At 46.5% G+C, this 16,953-nt stretch overlaps 1 protein-coding gene across 2 annotated transcripts in view; it reads left to right on the top strand.

Moving 5' to 3' along the window:
- The window catches only part of TMEM63B (transmembrane protein 63B), a 109,554-nt gene extending 93,541 nt beyond the window's left edge, over positions 1 to 16,013 (top strand). For both annotated transcript variants that reach the window (XM_040351769.1, XM_040351768.1), the window contains 5 exons: positions 3,122 to 3,227; positions 6,987 to 7,154; positions 11,088 to 11,203; positions 13,652 to 13,732; positions 15,581 to 16,013. In XM_040351769.1, the coding sequence (XP_040207703.1) occupies positions 3,122 to 3,227; positions 6,987 to 7,154; positions 11,088 to 11,203; positions 13,652 to 13,732; positions 15,581 to 15,748 (639 nt within the window). In that variant the 3' untranslated portion in view covers positions 15,749 to 16,013. The remainder of the gene's footprint in view (positions 1 to 3,121; positions 3,228 to 6,986; positions 7,155 to 11,087; positions 11,204 to 13,651; positions 13,733 to 15,580) is intronic.
- Positions 16,014 to 16,953: the final 940 nt, after the last annotated feature.

Below are 16,953 nucleotides of genomic sequence, written 5' to 3'. Positions count from 1 at the left end.
TTTAACATCACTTATTGAAAGATAGATTGTGGATAATTGACCTCCCATCTGATGGTGCAGCGCCACTTGATCGGTCTTTTTAGCTGTCTGTAAGGAACATTCTTCTCACTGATCACCAATGTAAGGGACATTCTTCTCACTGATCACCAATGTAAGGGACATTCTTCTCACTGATCACCAATGTAAGGAACATTCTTCTCACTGATCACCAATGTAAGGAACATTCTTCCCACTGATCACCAATGTAAGGAACATTCTTCTCACTGATCACCAATGTAAGGGACATTCTTCCCACTGATCACCAATGTAAGGGACATTCTTCTCACTGATCACCAATGTAAGGGACATTCTTCCCACTGATCACCAATGTAAGGAACATTCTTCTCACTGATCACCAATGTAAGGAACATTCTTCCCACTGATCACCAATGTAAGGAACATTCTTCTCACTGATCACCAATGTAAGGGACATTCTTCCCACTGATCACCAATGTAAGGGACATTCTTCTCACTGATCACCAATGTAAGGGACATTCTTCCCACTGATCACCAATGTAAGGAACATTCTTCTCACTGATCCCCAATGTAAGGGACATTCTTCTCACTGATCACCAATGTAAGGAACATTCTTCCCACTGATCACCAATGTAAGGAACATTCTTCTCACTGATCACCAATGTAAGGAACATTCTTCCCACTGATCACCAATGTAAGGGACATTCTTCTCACTGATCACCAATGTAAGGGTCATTCTTCTCACTGATCACCAATGTAAGGAACATTCTTCTCACTGATCACCAATGTAAGGGGCATTCTTCCCACTGATCACCAATGTAAGGGACATTCTTCTCACTGATCACCAATGTAAGGAACATTCTTCTCACTGATCACCAATGTAAGGAACATTCTTCTCACTGATCACCAATGTAAGGGACATTCTTCCCACTGATCACCAATGTAAGAGACATTCTTCTCACTGATCACCAATGTAAGGATCATTCTTCCCACTGATCACCAATGTAAAGGACATTCTTCTCACTGATCACCAATGTAAGGGTCATTCTTCCCACTGATCACCAATGTAAGGATCATTCTTCTCACTGATCACCAATGTAAGGATCATTCTTCTCACTGATCACCAATGTAAGAGACATTCTTCTCACTGATCACCAATGTAAGGATCATTCTTCCCACTGATCACCAATGTAAAGGACATTCTTCTCACTGATCACCAATGTAAGGGACATTCTTCCCACTGATCACCAATGTAAGGAACATTCTTCCCACTGATCACCAATGTAAGGGACATTCTTCCCACTGATCACCAATGTAAGGGACATTCTTCTCACTGATCACCAATGTAAGGAACATTCTTCCCACTGATCACCAATGTAAGGGACATTCTTCCCCCCACCACCAATGTAAGGGACATTCTTCTCACTGATCACCAATGTAAGGGACATTCTTCTCACTGATCACCAATGTAAGGGACATTCTTCTCACTGATCACCAATGTAAGGGACATTCTTCCCACTGATCACCAATGTAAGGAACATTCTTCTCACTGATCACCAATGTAAGGGACATTCTTCCCACTGATCACCAATGTAAGGAACATTCTTCTCACTGATCACCAATGTAAGGGACATTCTTCCCACTGATCACCAATGTAAGGGACATTCTTCTCACTGATCACCAATGTAAGGGGCATTCTTCTCACTGATCACCAATGTAAGGGACATTCTTCTCACTGATCACCAATGTAAGGAACATTCTTCCCACTGATCACCAATGTAAGGGACATTCTTCCCCCCCCCACCAATGTAAGGGACATTCTTCTCACTGATCACCAATGTAAGGGACATTCTTCCCACTGATCACCAATGTAAGGGACATTCTTCCCACTGATCACCAATGTAAGGAACATTCTTCTCACTGATCACCAATGTAAGGGACATTTTTCCCACTGATCACCAATGTAAGGGACATTCTTCCCACTGATCACCAATGTAAGGAACATTCTTCTCACTGATCACCAATGTAAGGGACAGTCTTCCCACTGATCACCAATGTAAGGGACATTCTTCTCACTGATCACCAATGTAAGGGGCATTCTTCTCACTGATCACCAATGTAAGGGACATTCTTCTCACTGATCACCAATGTAAGGGACATTCTTCTCACTGATCACCAATGTAAGGGGCATTCTTCTCACTGATCACCAATGTAAGGGACATTCTTCTCACTGATCACCAATGTAAGGGACATTCTTCTCACTGATCACCAATGTAAGGGACATTCTTCCCACTGATCACCAATGTAAGGACATTCTTCCCACTGATCACCAATGTAAGGACATTCTTCCCACTGATCACCAATGTAAGGAACATTCTTCTCACTGATCACCAATGTAAGGACATTCTTCCCACTGATCACCAATGTAAGGAACATTCTTCTCTCTGATCACCAATGTAAGGAACATGCTTTTCACTGATCACCAATGTAAGGAACTTTCTTCCCACTGACCACCAATGTAAGGGACATTCTTCCCACTGATCACCAATGTAAGGGATATTCTTCTCACTGATCACCAATGTAAGGGACATTCTTCTCACTGATCACCAATGTAAGGGACATTCTTCCCACTGATCACCAATGTAAGGAACATTCTTCTCACTGATCACCAATGTAAGGGACATTCTTCCCACTGATCACCAATGTAAGGGACATTCTTCCCACTGATCACCAATGTAAGGAACATTCTTCTCACTGATCATCAATGTAAGGAACATTCTTCCCACTGATCACCAATGTAAGGAACATTCTTCTCACTGACCACCAATGTAAGGGACATTCTTCCCACTGATCACCAATGTAAGGGACATTTTTCTCACTGATCACCAATGTAAGGGACATTCTTTTCACTGATCACCAATGTAAGGGATAATAATACTATAACTAACATGCAAACCTCTCCTCAGTATCATTTGTAGCACAGCTGCAGAGATTTGCACAATTAGTTCACAGATGATCTTCATTATTTTTTTAGCTGGACATGTTCTCTACTATTGACCAGCAATTATGGTGCAGATGGTAAATGTTCCTCTTGTTTGTTTTGCAGCATCAGGCCTATGAGTTCCAGTTTGGTGCGGCGTATGCGTGGATGATGTGCATTTTTACAGTGGTGATGACCTACAGCATAACTTGTCCCATTATCGTCCCGTTTGGTGAGTGATCTTTTCCCTGACACTGTTCTGGACAAGGGGGGGGGGGGGGGTAAGGCTCAGTTTAGAGGTCGGTAGAGGGATCATGAATGAGAGAGGGGGGTCACACATCTGACACAGTGCTGGACACAGGGGGGTAAGGGTCAGTAGAGGGATCATGAATGAGAAGGGGGGGTCACACATCATCTGACACTGTGCTGGACACGGGGGGTAAGGCTCAGTTTAGAGGTCGGTAGATGGATCATGAATGAGAGAGGGGGGGTCACACATCTGACACTGTGCTGGACACTGGGGGGTAAGGCTCAGTTTAGCGGTCGGTAGAGGGATCATGAATGAGAGAGGGGGGTCTCACATCTGACACTGTGCTGGACACGGGTGGGTAAGGCTCAGTTTAGAGGTCTGTAGAGGGATCATGAATGAGAAAGGGGGGGGTCACACATCATCTGACACTGTGCTGGACACGGGGGGGTAAGGCTCAGTTTAGCGGTCGGTAGAGGGATCATGAATGAGAGAGGGGGGGGGTCACACATCTGACACTGTGCTGGACACGGGGGGTAAGGCTCAGTTTGGAGGTCGGTAGAGGGATCATGAATGAGAGAGGGGGGGGGGGGGTCACACATCTGACACTGTTCTGTACACTGTTTAGCGTTTGGTTAGGAGGTTTGTGAACCCCAAAGGGGCTCACACATCAGACATCGAGCCCATTGTTCTGGATAAGGCCCCATTTACACCTGAGTGGCATTGGCTGGTTGCATCTTCAGTGCGTTTTTTGGAGTGTCATTGTTCATTTAAATGGGACTCCCTCCGCTCCACAAACGCACTAAACAATCGAATGTACCAAATTGCGGCACTGAGCCCAGCACGTTTTTTTTTTTTTCTTGCCATGTACAGTGGAACCTTGGATTACGAGTGTAACGAAATGGCCCGTGATACCCAGAGACTTTTGAAGGATGTGGGGTACTCCTGTGCCAGCTTCACTAATGACTCTTGGGTCTAGGGTCATCCTATGTCCCTTTTGGGCATAGGATGAGTGAGAAATGATAATTCATGTATTGAAGGATATATTGACATATTACAGGTGGTTTATTCTGACCACAACGGGTCAATAGAGTCTCATTCAATGTGTAACATAGACTGTTGAGCTGCTAATTAAGTCCACCTGGGTGTAGTGATGAAAGCTGTGATTGCATTCTGTTATCCATTGTGCTAATTAGGTCTGCTCCTAAGATCTTTCATTGTGTATGCTAATGACACTGTTTTGTGTGAAAATGCTATTAATAATAGATATGGAATGTGACTTGTCAGCTGTAGTAATTAACTCCTCTAGATTCGGTGCCAGAATGTCTGTCTGTGATGTGGATTGGGGGGGGGGGACTCGTTATGCACCCATTGTGTGATGTTTTGGGTGGAGAGTGTCATTGTCCCTGTGATTACTGTAGCATGCTTGTAACTGTATATAACAAGGCTGAGTTACTATTAAAGCGTTCATTTGTTTTGGAACCAGAGACAGAGCTGTGTGTGTCTCGTTTCTGGGGAAAATCCAATGGATCGTGTCTGCTGGATTGTTGGAGTGTCGGATAAGCTGTCTTGGGATGGTGGAATGGAATATCGTAAACTGTGTTAACCCCTGACCGTTACAACGAGCATAATCCGTTTCAGGAGAATGCTCGTAATCCAAAATACTCGCATATCAAAGAGAGTTTCCCCATAGAAGTCAATGGAAACGAAAATAATTTTTTCCGCATTGACTTCTATGGCATGCACATGTGGCCAGAGGTGGGGGTGCCGGAGAGCCTCGGAAACACTCGGACAGATCGGCTGAACTCGGACAGGCTCGGGAACAGAGTGTTTCTGAGTATTTCCGCTCGGCTTTGGCGCCCCCGCACCTCTGGCCAAATGTGGTACTGCACACCGCAGAGGCTTGAGTCCTGCTCGTTTTGTGAGACAACACTCGCAAACAGAGTCAGGATTTAAAAAATATAATGCTCGTATTGCAAAACGCTCGGTAACCGCGTTACTCGCAATCCGAGGTTTCACTGTATTTCACACGTTTTGTCGTGTAGCAGATGCGCAACCCCTACCTGCATTTGGGGTGCCAGCGCCTTTGGTGCATGTTTTGCAGAAACGCGTGTTTTTGCTTCGCCAAGGTGGGAACGGGGCCTAAAGCGTTTTCCTGGTGCCTCCATGGCGGCATACCTATGGTTGGAGGCGGAGCAACCAACCAACCATAGGTATGTTGCCATGGGTAGGCACCAGGAAAGGAAAATTGCACAAAGGTAAGTATTCAATATTCCTTTATTTGGACAAAAGATATTTGTAAAGGGTGTCATGGGTTTCATCTCATGTTCTGGTGGTTATAGGGCTGATTATTGGTCTTTCCGCCATGCTTAACCTTGTTACAGCCTAATTCCAGGCAAAAAAAAAGTTTAGAACCTTTGTCGGCTTTTATTGCTGTCTGTGCCCCTGTTGGGGAGATTCACACTCACTATTTGTCCTGTTTACCATTATCACTGAAAAAAATTGGGTTGTCCCCAGAAAAGTAATTAAGGGGAAATATTTCAATGGGGACACAAGTTCTGATGTCCTGGGGGATTCCCAATAAATTCCCTTATTTGCAGAGATTTTATCCCACTTCCTGTTTTGGCTACGGGACAGGAAGTGAAGGAAAATCTCTAATAGGACACAGATTGTGAAAAAAAGAAAAAAATCTGACACGGGTTATAACTTTCCCTTTCCCTTCTACTTTAAAGCGGAGTTCCACCAATATAAAAGTGACTGGCATCGTGACTGTGGGTGCCTGGCTGTGGCTTCACAGCCGGGCATGCATTGAGCATGCGCGAGCCGTGCTGCGCGCTGTGATTGGCCGGGCAATCATCTGGGACCTGTGACGAGTCCCAGACGATTGGGGGGGGGGGAGAGGTGAACTTCCTTCTGGTGCTGCGGTGCCCGGGGAGGAAGTGGGAGCTGGAACCCTCTAAAAAGATGCTAAGGCCGCCGAATGGAATGACTTAAGAGCGCGCCTGCAAGGTAACCCCTCAGAAGAGAGCTTTCAAGAGGGGGGTTATCTAATGCGGGGAGGAGCCACGAGAGCTGCCGTGGGATCCCAGAACAAGAGGATTAGGGCCACTCTGTGCAAAACGAACTGCACAGTGGAGGTAAGTATGGTATGTTTGTTATTTAAAAAAAAAAACACAAACCTTTTAGTGTCACTTGAAGTTCCACTTTTTAAATAAAATGTATCATCACAACTTAAAAAAAATATATTGTTTTTGTACTTTCTGATCCATGGCTGTGTTGTGCAATAGTATCACTTTTATATCTGTCTGTTCTGGCTGTCAGCTCCACCCCAGACTGAAGCCCAATTTACGGAGTTTCCACGGGGAGCTATAGCACAGCACTCCCCTCTATTCCATAGCTGGCAGTTGGTGTTGTGATCTGAGCTGACCCCTCCCCCTGTTGTGATTGACAGCACTGTAGTCACCTCCCTCTCTCTTCTGCTTGTGTTGTGATCCAAGCTGACCCCTTTTCCCCACTGAAGTGAATGATAGCACTGTAGCCTCCAGTGGCGGAAGGGGGGGCGGAAGGGGGGGGGGGTGCTGTCATCCGCACAAGCTCAGGAACTGTTTGTTTTTAAGTTGTGGTGATACTTATTTACTACCATCAGAGATTTGGGATGGGTGGGGGGGGGGGGGGGGGTGAGTAATTTTTTTGAAACTGTATGAACAATGATTACCCCTCACTTCTGTGTCTGCCCAATCACAGGTCTGATGTATATGCTCCTCAAACATCTGGTGGATCGCTACAACCTCTACTATGCCTACCTACCTGCCAAACTGGACAAGAAGATCCATTCGGCGGCGGTGAGCCAGGTGGTGGCGGCTCCAATCCTCTGCCTCTTCTGGCTTCTCTTTTTCTCGACTGTGAGGACCGGTGAGTGCCAGGCAACCTTCACGGTGTTACTTGCAATGGGGAACACTGAAATCTGCATATTCCTTGTGTTCTACATGTAAACCCCTGATCACTATATGGAAAAATGTGATCATCTTTCCTTTAAAAGGATAATTACTCTTTCAGTATATGCTATACTTGCCACAGCCACAACCCTGGGCAGCACAGTGGCTAAGAGTCGTCGTTTGAATACCAACCACGGCACTACCTGCCTGTGCCTGCGTGGGGTTTTCTCCCACACTCCAAAGACTGGTAGGTTAATTGTCTCCTGTCTAAATTGGCCCTAATGTGTATGAATGTGAGCAGACCCGTGGAATTAAAGCGGTAGTAAACTCTCATTTTAATGTTGTGCCTACAGCCAGTGGTGTATTTTGGTTTTGTACTGTGCTAAGCAAGACTAAAATTGGGCCCCCCCCATCTAAAATTTGTCCCACCCCAGCCACAGTGTACCGTTCTTGTCTCAGGGTCTGATGAAGAAGCTACAGCCATTTCCAGTGAACAGCTGTGGCTTCCTCATCAGATCCTGAGACATGATTCGTCCAAGTGACACATATGTGGTCAGTGGAGCAGAGAATGGGGTCAGCGGGAGAGGGAATGAAGCGGCACTGATGGGGTGGCACTGATGGGGTGGTCAGTGCCACTGATGGGGTGGCAGGGTGGCACTGATGGGGCGGCACTGATCAGTGCGTTTAGTGTAGATATTCTTTTTTGCACTTGCCGGTTACCAGCTCTCTCCTCTTCTCACGCTGTGACAGCGTGAGGAAAGGAATGCCAATATCCAGCAAGTGTGTTTTTAGATTGTGAGCAGCTGTGATTGGACACCATGGGCCAGATTCTCGTATCCTGGCGTAAAAAAAAAAAAGGGCGTAACGTATCTCGTTTACGCTACGCGGCCGCAAGTTTTACGAGCAAGTGCTTGATTCACAAAGCACTTGCCTGTAAAGTTGCGGCGGCGTAGCGTAAATCCTCCGGCGCAAGCCCGCCTAATTCAAATGAGCCGGGTAGTGGGCGTGGATCATTTAAATTGGGCGCGTTCCCGCGCCGATCATACTGCGCATGCGCCGTCCCTAAAATTTCCCGACGTGCATTGCGCTAAATGACGTCGCAAGGACGTCATTGGTTTCGACGTTAACGTAAATGGCGTCACGCCATTCACAGACGACTTACGCAAACGACGTACAAATTTTTTAAATTTCGACGCGGGAACGACGGCCATACTTAACATTGGTTGCCCCTCATATAGCAGGGGCAACTTTACGCGTCGCAAATGCTACGGAAACATCGTAAAATCACTGCGTCGACCGCGCGTACGTTTGGGAATCTCGCGTAAATAGCTAATTTGCATAGGCGACGGGGAAAACGACGTCGGCGACACCTAGCGGCGGGAAAAAAAATTGCATCTAAGGTCTGACAGCGTAAGAGCCGTAAATTACGCCTGTCGGATCTAATGGATATCTATGCGTGACTGATTCTAAGAATCAGTCGCATAGATACGCCGGGCCAGATTAGGACTTACGACGGCGCAAATGGCGTTGCGCCTTCGTAAGCCCTTTGAGAATCTGGCCCCATGACTCCATACCTTCCCTCCTGACAAAATCGCAATCTGCCTTGTTTACATAGGCAGACCGCCATTCTGTTTATGTACCAAAGAATCGGCGAGTGGTGGCAGTCATCGAGTCTAGGGTACCCTACCATTCAGTTCCCGCTGTGTATAATCACAGCGGGAGTGGGCAGCATGCGTGTGCACTACCTGGAAGTGTTGGACTACATACTAGGTACGTGATTCAGCACAGTAGTGCCATCTTGCCGCTGTATATCAAAGTTATATGGACGGCAAGCGGTTAATTGGAATTTACCCACTTCAGCCCTGGAGGATTTGGCTGCCCAATGACCGGGCCCTTTTTTTTGCTATACAGCGCTGCGTTGCTTTAATTGACTATTGCGTGGTCGTGCGACATGGCACCCAAATTGACGTCCTTTTTTCCCCCACAAATAGAGCTTTCTTTTGGTGGTATTTCATCACCTCAGCGGGTTTAATTTTTTGCGCTATAAACAAAAATAGAGCGACAATTTTGGAAAAAAAAAAGCAATATTTTTTACTTTTTGCTATAATAAATATCCCCAAAAAATATATAATTTTTTTTTTTTATCAGTTTAGGCCGATACGTATTCTTCTACCTATTTTTGGTAAAATAAATTGCAATAAGCGTTTATTGATTGGTTTGTGCAAAAGTTATAGGCCCAGATTCACAAAGACTTACGATGGCGTATCTCCAGATACGACGGCGCAAGTCTGAATGGCCGCCGTCGTATCTATGTGCCTGATTCTCTATGAATCAGTTACGCATAGATTTGGCCTAGATACGAGCGGCATAAGTCTCCTACGCCGTCGTATCTTGGGGTGCATATTTACGCTGGCCGCTAGGTGGCGCTTCCATTGATTTCCGCGTCGAATATGTAAATGAGCAAGATACGCCGATTCACGAACGTACGTACGCATGTTGCAATTAGTTACACCGTTTACGTAAGACATACGCTGGCGTAAAGATAAAGCAGGTCTCTAGGTGGCGCAGCCCATGCAAGGTATGGACGTCGGAACAAGCGTATGTTTTTACGTCGTTTGTGAATGGGGCTGTGCGTAGGCTACTTTCACGTCACAGGCATTGAGCCGGCGTATCTTTGGGCGTAAATACGACGTGATACTGAGCATGTGCGCGCATGCGCCGTTCGTTCGGCCATGCATCCACATGGGGTCACGCTTAATTTAAATACAACACGCCCACGACCTACCTACTTTGAATTACGTGCGCTTACGCCGGCCGATTTACGCTACACCGCCGTAACTTAGGACGCAAGTGCTTTGTGAATACAGCACTTGCCTCTCTAAGTAGCGGCGGCGTAAATAAGATACGCTATGCCCGCACAACGTAAAGCCGCCCTACGTGAATCTAGGCCATAGTGTCTACAAAATAGGGGATAGTTTTATGGCATTTTTTTATTTTTTATTTTTTTACTAGCAATGGCGTTTTTTTATCGTGACTGAGATATTGCAGCGGACACATCAGACACTTTTGACACTGTTTTGGGACCATTGTCATTTATACAGCGATCAGTGCTATAAAAATACACTGATTACTGTGTAAATGACACTGGCAGGGAAGGGGTTAACCACTAGGGGGCGAGGAAGGGGTTAAGTGTGCCTAGGTAGTGATTCTAACTGTGGGGGGGATGGGCTACAAGTGATATGATACTGATCACTGTTCCCGATGACAGGGAGCAGTAGATCAGTGTCCTGTCACAAGGCAGAACAGGGAAATGCCTTGTTTACACAGGCCTCTGCCCGTTCTGCCGCTCCGTGACACGATCACGGGGGACTGTACGCCCATTTGCGCAGATGTGCCATTGTGCCCATGTAAATCTTCGTGCGCTGGACGGCAAGCAGTTAAAGTGTTTTTACACTAGTCCAAAGCATCACTTTCCATTCTGCTTTAGGCCCCGTTCACACCTGGGGGTTTTGGAATTGTAGCAGAATTGTTGCAATTCTGCCTGCAATCTTCAAAAATGCACTACAATCAGAAACTGCAGCTTCAGGTGCCATTATCGTGGTTTTGCTGCAAGTGCCACGTGTCAAATCGCATGGGGTGAAGCCTGACACACAAGAAGGAGCGGGAGCTTCTTTCGGGCGGCAAACTTCACACGTTGCAAATTTGGCGGAATAAATCGTGCAACAATCGTGGCAAAAACCGCACAGCATAATGTACAGTGAGCTGTTCCTATTGAAATGCATTGCTTTTACAATATATATGTGCTGGCATGCGTTGATGAACGCATGCCAGTGGATCTGGTGTAAATGGTCCCTTTTATTATTTTAATGGCACAGATTATTTACACGATTTTCGTTTCTTTTGTCTGCAGGTTTCCTGGCTCCCACCTCCATGTTCACCTTTGTGGTCCTGGTAATCACCATCGTTATCTGCCTGTCTCACGTCTGCTTCGGCCACTTCAAGTACCTGAGTGCCCACAACTACCGGGTGAGCCGATTCTCCGCCCCCTTCTGCTCCTCCATCTTTAAAGCAATTCTGTATTTTAACCCTTTTATGCCTAAGCCTTTTTTGTATAATGTGAAAGATGATGTTACGCCGAGTAAATAGATACCTAACATGTCACGCTTTGAAATTTCGCACACTCGTGGAATGGCGACAAACTATGGTACCTCAAAAAAATCTCCATAGGCGACGCTTTAAAAAAAACTTAAAGGAGTTTTAAAGGAAACTTTTTTTTTTCACCTTAATGCAATCTATGCATTAACCACTTAAGGACAGAAGGTGTTTTTCAGATTCGGCGTTTACAAGACTAAAACAGTTTTTTTGCTAGAAAATTACTTAAAACCCCCAAAAATTATATATATTTTTTTTCTAACACCCTAGAGAATAAAATGGCGGTCATTGCAATACTTTTTGTCACACCGTATTTGCGCAGCGGTCTTACAAGCGCACTTTTTTTGGAAAAAATTCACTTTTTTTGAATTAAAAAATAAGACAACAATAAATTTGGCCCAATTTTTTTATATATTGTGAAAGATAATGTTACGCCGAGTAAAATGATACCCAACATGTCACGCTTAAAAATTGCGCCCGCTCGTGGCATGGCGTCAAACTTTTACCCATAAAAATCTCGATAGGCGACGTTTAAAAAATTCTACAGGTTGCATTTTTTGAGGTCTAGGTCTAGAATTATTGCTCTCGCTCCAACGATTGCGGCGATACCTCACTTGTGTGGTTTAAACGCCGTTTTCATATGCGGGCGCTACTCGCGTATGCGTTCGCTTCTGCACGCGAGCTCTTCGGGATGGGGCGCTTTAAAAAATGTTTTTTGTTTTCTTATTTATTATTATTGATTTTATATTTTTTTACACTGAAATAATAAAAAATAAAAAAATTATCACTTTTATTCCTATTACAAGGAATGTAAACATCCCTTGTAATAGAAAAAAGCATGACAGGTCCTCCTAAATATGAGATCTGGGGTCAAAAAGACCTCACATCTCATATTTAGACTAAAATGCAAAAAAAAAGGAAAATTTGTCTTTAAGACGCTGGGCGGGACTGACGTTTTGACGTCACTTCCGCCCAGCGAAGCTATGAGGACGGGTGGGGGCCATCTTGCCGCTACCGACGGCTCCGGTAAGCAGCGGAGGGCGCGGAAGAGCGGCGGGAGGCCCTCTCCTGCCACCGATAACGGTGATCTTGCGGCAAATCCGCCGCGGAGACTGCCGTTATTGTTTACACGCCCGCCCACAGAAGAGATGGATACCTCGGTTGTGGCAGCAGCTGCTGCCGTTACCGAGATATCCATCTTTAAAAAGAGGACGTATATATACAGTGGGCGGGCGTTAGGTGGTTAAAGCAGGGGGTTCACCCTAAAAAAAATTCTAACATTACATTCAGCTCACTACTGACATTGACAGTATGCAGATCTTTTTTTTTTTTTGCTGTACATACCTCGTATAGCTATTTTCTTAGCCGGCTTCCGGGTAGTGAATCCCACGGGAGTGGGGGCGTTCCTATGCAGCAGTTAGTGATTGACGTGATGATAAAAACTCCCCCCACCCGTCGCATAAGGAGCGTCACGAGTTGCCGAACGAAGGCGGAACGTCGAGTCTGTGCTATACTGCGCACCGACGTTCCGCTTCTTTCGGCAACTCGTGATGCTCCTTATGCGACAGGTGGGGGAGTTTTTGTCATAGATTCCTAAAAATGGACACTTTTCAGCCTCCTGCATAGGCCTTAGTCGTAATTATGACTAAGGCTTATGTAGAAGGCTGAAACTTTGTTAATTTTTGAGGAAGCTGATTGGAGGTTAGGGACACCCCCTCCCCATTCACACAGCACATAGGAACAGAGCTGCGGCTGTCAATCACAGGCTGTATACTGGAAATCCTTCACCTTTTTTTTTTTCTTGCTGTCAGGGAAAACTTGTCAGTCGCTCATGCTGATGGCACAGGAACAAAGCAGCAGCCCGAAATTGGCTTTAGTGCTCCTGATTGAGTAAACACTATAGGGCAGGGGTAGGCAACCTTGTTGCAGAACTACAAGTCCCTTCATGCCACTGGGAGTAATTGTAACTGCCAGCCTTGCAATGCCTCATGGGAAATGTAGTTCCACAACAGCTGGAGGGTTACTGGTTGCCTACCCCTGTTATAGAGGATAGGCTTTGTTCATATTTCATGCCTGAGGTTTACAACCTCCTTTTAAAGTTGGCGTTCCTTTTGTAAACATATAAAAAAGAGGAATATATAAAAAAAATAAAGGCTTTCATCTAAAAAATATTCTGTGCATTGGGGCTGAAGTGGGCGGGGTCGCTGGGTTCAGCTTTATGCTTCAATGTCCCCTACATTTTCTTTTTATGCTGTACCGTCCCAATAAGTCACATGACCTGCGCTGAACAGGTCTCTCATCAATCCCTGTTCTCTCCTTCAGATTGATCACACAGAGGTGAACGCCGTGGACGGAACGCAAAACGGACGCCCATCATCCACCACAGCTTCTCAGAAGTCGGCGGTAAGTCTTGCGTCAGCATCCTCAGTAAAAACTTTTGGTGAACTAAGGAAGTAGTTGAACAGTAGACCACATTAAAGCGTTTAACCCCCCAAAAAAAATAAAAATTAAAATTGATCCTGTTTCTTTAAAGCAGTTTATACAGCACAGTACTTGTGATGTGTGATTAGGCACCCTGTAATACCTGGTTGATCCTGCCCTCCCCTATGTAAACTGACCACGGTGTATCATGGCTGCTGAGCCCTAGCAACGTGGTCAGTTTAAGTGCCTCATCCGCAGCCTGCTATCTGCAGCTCTCCTCTCTACTCCTATGTCCTCCTCCCCCCTCCTCTCTCTGCCTGTCATCTCTGTGTGTGAGCCGCCCATCCCCTCCCCTTCTATCACCGTTCCCAGCAGCTCGCACATTACTGCTCCCAATCACTGCCAGCCCCTCTGCTATATACTATATGCCATTTTCTAAAAATTCCTCTTATAAATACCCTCCCCTGCTCCTCCTCCAGGCCAGAGATAGAGCAAGGGCTCAGGAGAATAAATAGGACAGAGCTACTGTCAATCACTGGCTTAAGAGAGAAACCTGGAGTAAGGGCTCAGGAGGATAGATGGAGCAGAGCTCCTGTCAATGATTGGCCTGTGAGAGGAGCCAGGGGGGAGGGGCTTGGAGCAATTGCTCAGGAGGATAGATGGAGCAGAGCTCAAGGGCTCAGGAGGATAGATGGAGCAGAGCTCAAGGGCTCAGGAGGATAGATGGAGCAGAGCTCAAGGGCTCAGGAGGATAGATGGAGCAGAGCTCAAGGGCTCAGGAGGATAGATGGAGCAGAGCTCAAGGGCTCAGGAGGATAGATGGAGCAGAGCTCAAGGGCTCAGGAGGATAGATGGAGCAGAGCTCAAGGGCTCAGGAGGATAGATGGAGCAGAGCTCAAGGGCTCAGGAGGATAGATGGAGCAGAGCTCAAGGGCTCAGGAGGATAGATGGAGCAGAGCTCAAGGGCTCAGGAGGATAGATGGAGCAGAGCTCAAGGGCTCAGGAGGATAGATGGAGCAGAGCTCAAGGGCTCAGGAGGATAGATGGAGCAGAGCTCAAGGGCTCAGGAGGATAGATGGAGCAGAGCTCAAGGGCTCAGGAGGATAGATGGAGCAGAGCTCAAGGGCTCAGGAGGATAGATGGAGCAGAGCTCAAGGGCTCAGGAGGATAGATGGAGCAGAGCTCAAGGGCTCAGGAGGATAGATGGAGCAGAGCTCAAGGGCTCAGGAGGATAGATGGAGCAGAGCTCAAGGGCTCAGGATGATAGATAGAGCAGAGCTCCTGTCAATGATTGGCCTGTGAGAGGAGCCAGGGGAGGGGCTTGGAGCAAGGGCTCAGGAGGATAGATGGGGAACAGAGCTGCTGTTTATCTGGGAATGCATTTAGATCAGGGTTTTCGGGGGTTTCTCATGTGTGAGCCTGGCCAGGAGCATGTATGTTAGGATGGCTATATTGGTTCTGCAGTAGACCCCAAATGGCAGTGTAGCCAGCCTATAGGAGTAAGCATGGTAGGTATCAATTTGGATGTAATATTCTGCTAAAAAGAGAGGATGTACAGAAAAAAAAGTCACAACAATATGAGAAGTATGTGAATTATGCTTTTAAACATATACTTTGTCTTTTGAAGTATTAATTACACTTTAGCAAAGCTAGATTTTAATTTTCAGGATGTGAAAACACTCCAGATGCCAGAGCTGATGTTCTCTGCCATGTGGAGTGATTCTTGTGTTCTTCACATGGCATTTGTACAGAGGTTATGGAAATGGTTGGTAAGTTTTGGGACTCTCAGAAGACGACGTTTTATCTGACTGTGTCCTTTTCTCCTTCTAGAAGTACATCGCTCAGGTCCTGCAAGACTCTTCAGCAGACAGCGAACCAGCAGGGGACAGCGAGGAGCCCGGCTCTCAGGACGAGGATATGATCAATGCAGACAACACACAGGATGCCGAGTTCCAGTCTTGTGAGGACAGTCTCATCGAGAACGAGATACACCAGTGACATCAAGCGGAGGAGAGAGGGGCGTAACACTGCACATACTATAAACACTCCATCTCCTCTGCCCTGTACGCGGGGACCTGGCCCCTCCATCTTCTAAGGGGCCCCCTCTCAGCCTTTGCGCTAGGAAGCTGTCCCCATGTAGACTGACGTCTCGGGCTGTCTGCTCGCCTGCTGCTCTCTGTACAGTATACGGACGAATATTTGGTGTTTGCACAGACGCTGCCTGCTGTCTATGTTATGTGTTAGAGGAATTCATTGCACTCCTGCTGTCTGCTCTGTTTTTTGTGATTTAAGCTATTGTGGAAAACTACTGCTGCTCCGTGGGGGCAGGCACTATCATCCAGAGAGGCTGGCATTATGGCTAAGCACGGTGACCGCATGTTGGAGGCTGGTTCTTCAAGTGGGGCACACACTAGAGCCTGGCACTGCTGTGGCAGTGTATACACACATGTAGTATGACATTGTTAGTCTCACTGGGATGACATACAAATCAAATGTATATCATGGCTGCTCTAAGGTTTCAAAATAGGACTATGGCACTTTTGTTTCAGCCAATCTGCTGTTGCACTCACTGTAAGTTCTCAGACTGACATTCCTGGGAGTCCAGGCATGCTTGTAGTTCAGTGTTCCAGCATGAGGATTCCCAGCAAGGTCCCAAAATCAGTCCTTATTTCTTTTACTCCCGGCAGACACTGAAGCTCCCTCCAGGCTTCCCCCAGATACTGGTGAGGCCCATGAGAAAGTCAGCTGATGAAATTAATCGGATGTGCTACTGGGCTTCTCCTGATACCCGTGAGACCCATGGTAGACTTGGGTATGTTTCTTAGCAACCCTGGATACCTGAGAGCGAGTCATGTGTATGGCAGGGCTTCCCCCAAGTACCAGTGAGACCTGTGAGTATGTTTCTGGGCTACCTTAAGATACCAGTGAGACCTTTGAGAGAGTCAGGTATGCTGCAAGGCTCCCCTAGAGACCTGTGGTAGAGCCAGGTATACTGCAGGGCTCCCCTGGATTCTTGTGAGACCTGTAAGTCAACTGCCGAAACGCGTTGGAACGCTACTGGGCACCCCGTTACCAGTAAGGCTTCTGAGTGAGTTGGGTATGCCACAGGGCTCCCAAGGATGATTGTAGTACCTGTAAATCAGCTGCTGAAATGCGTTGGCAATGCTCTTGGGCTCCTGCAGTGATAAGTGAGACCTGTGGGA

This window comes from Rana temporaria, chromosome 4 (genome assembly GCF_905171775.1).
Source record: "Rana temporaria chromosome 4, aRanTem1.1, whole genome shotgun sequence".
Taxonomy (NCBI): Eukaryota; Metazoa; Chordata; class Amphibia; order Anura; family Ranidae; genus Rana; species Rana temporaria.
Note: the sequence above shows the minus strand (reverse complement) of the source record. Positions and strands in the feature narration are given on the sequence as shown.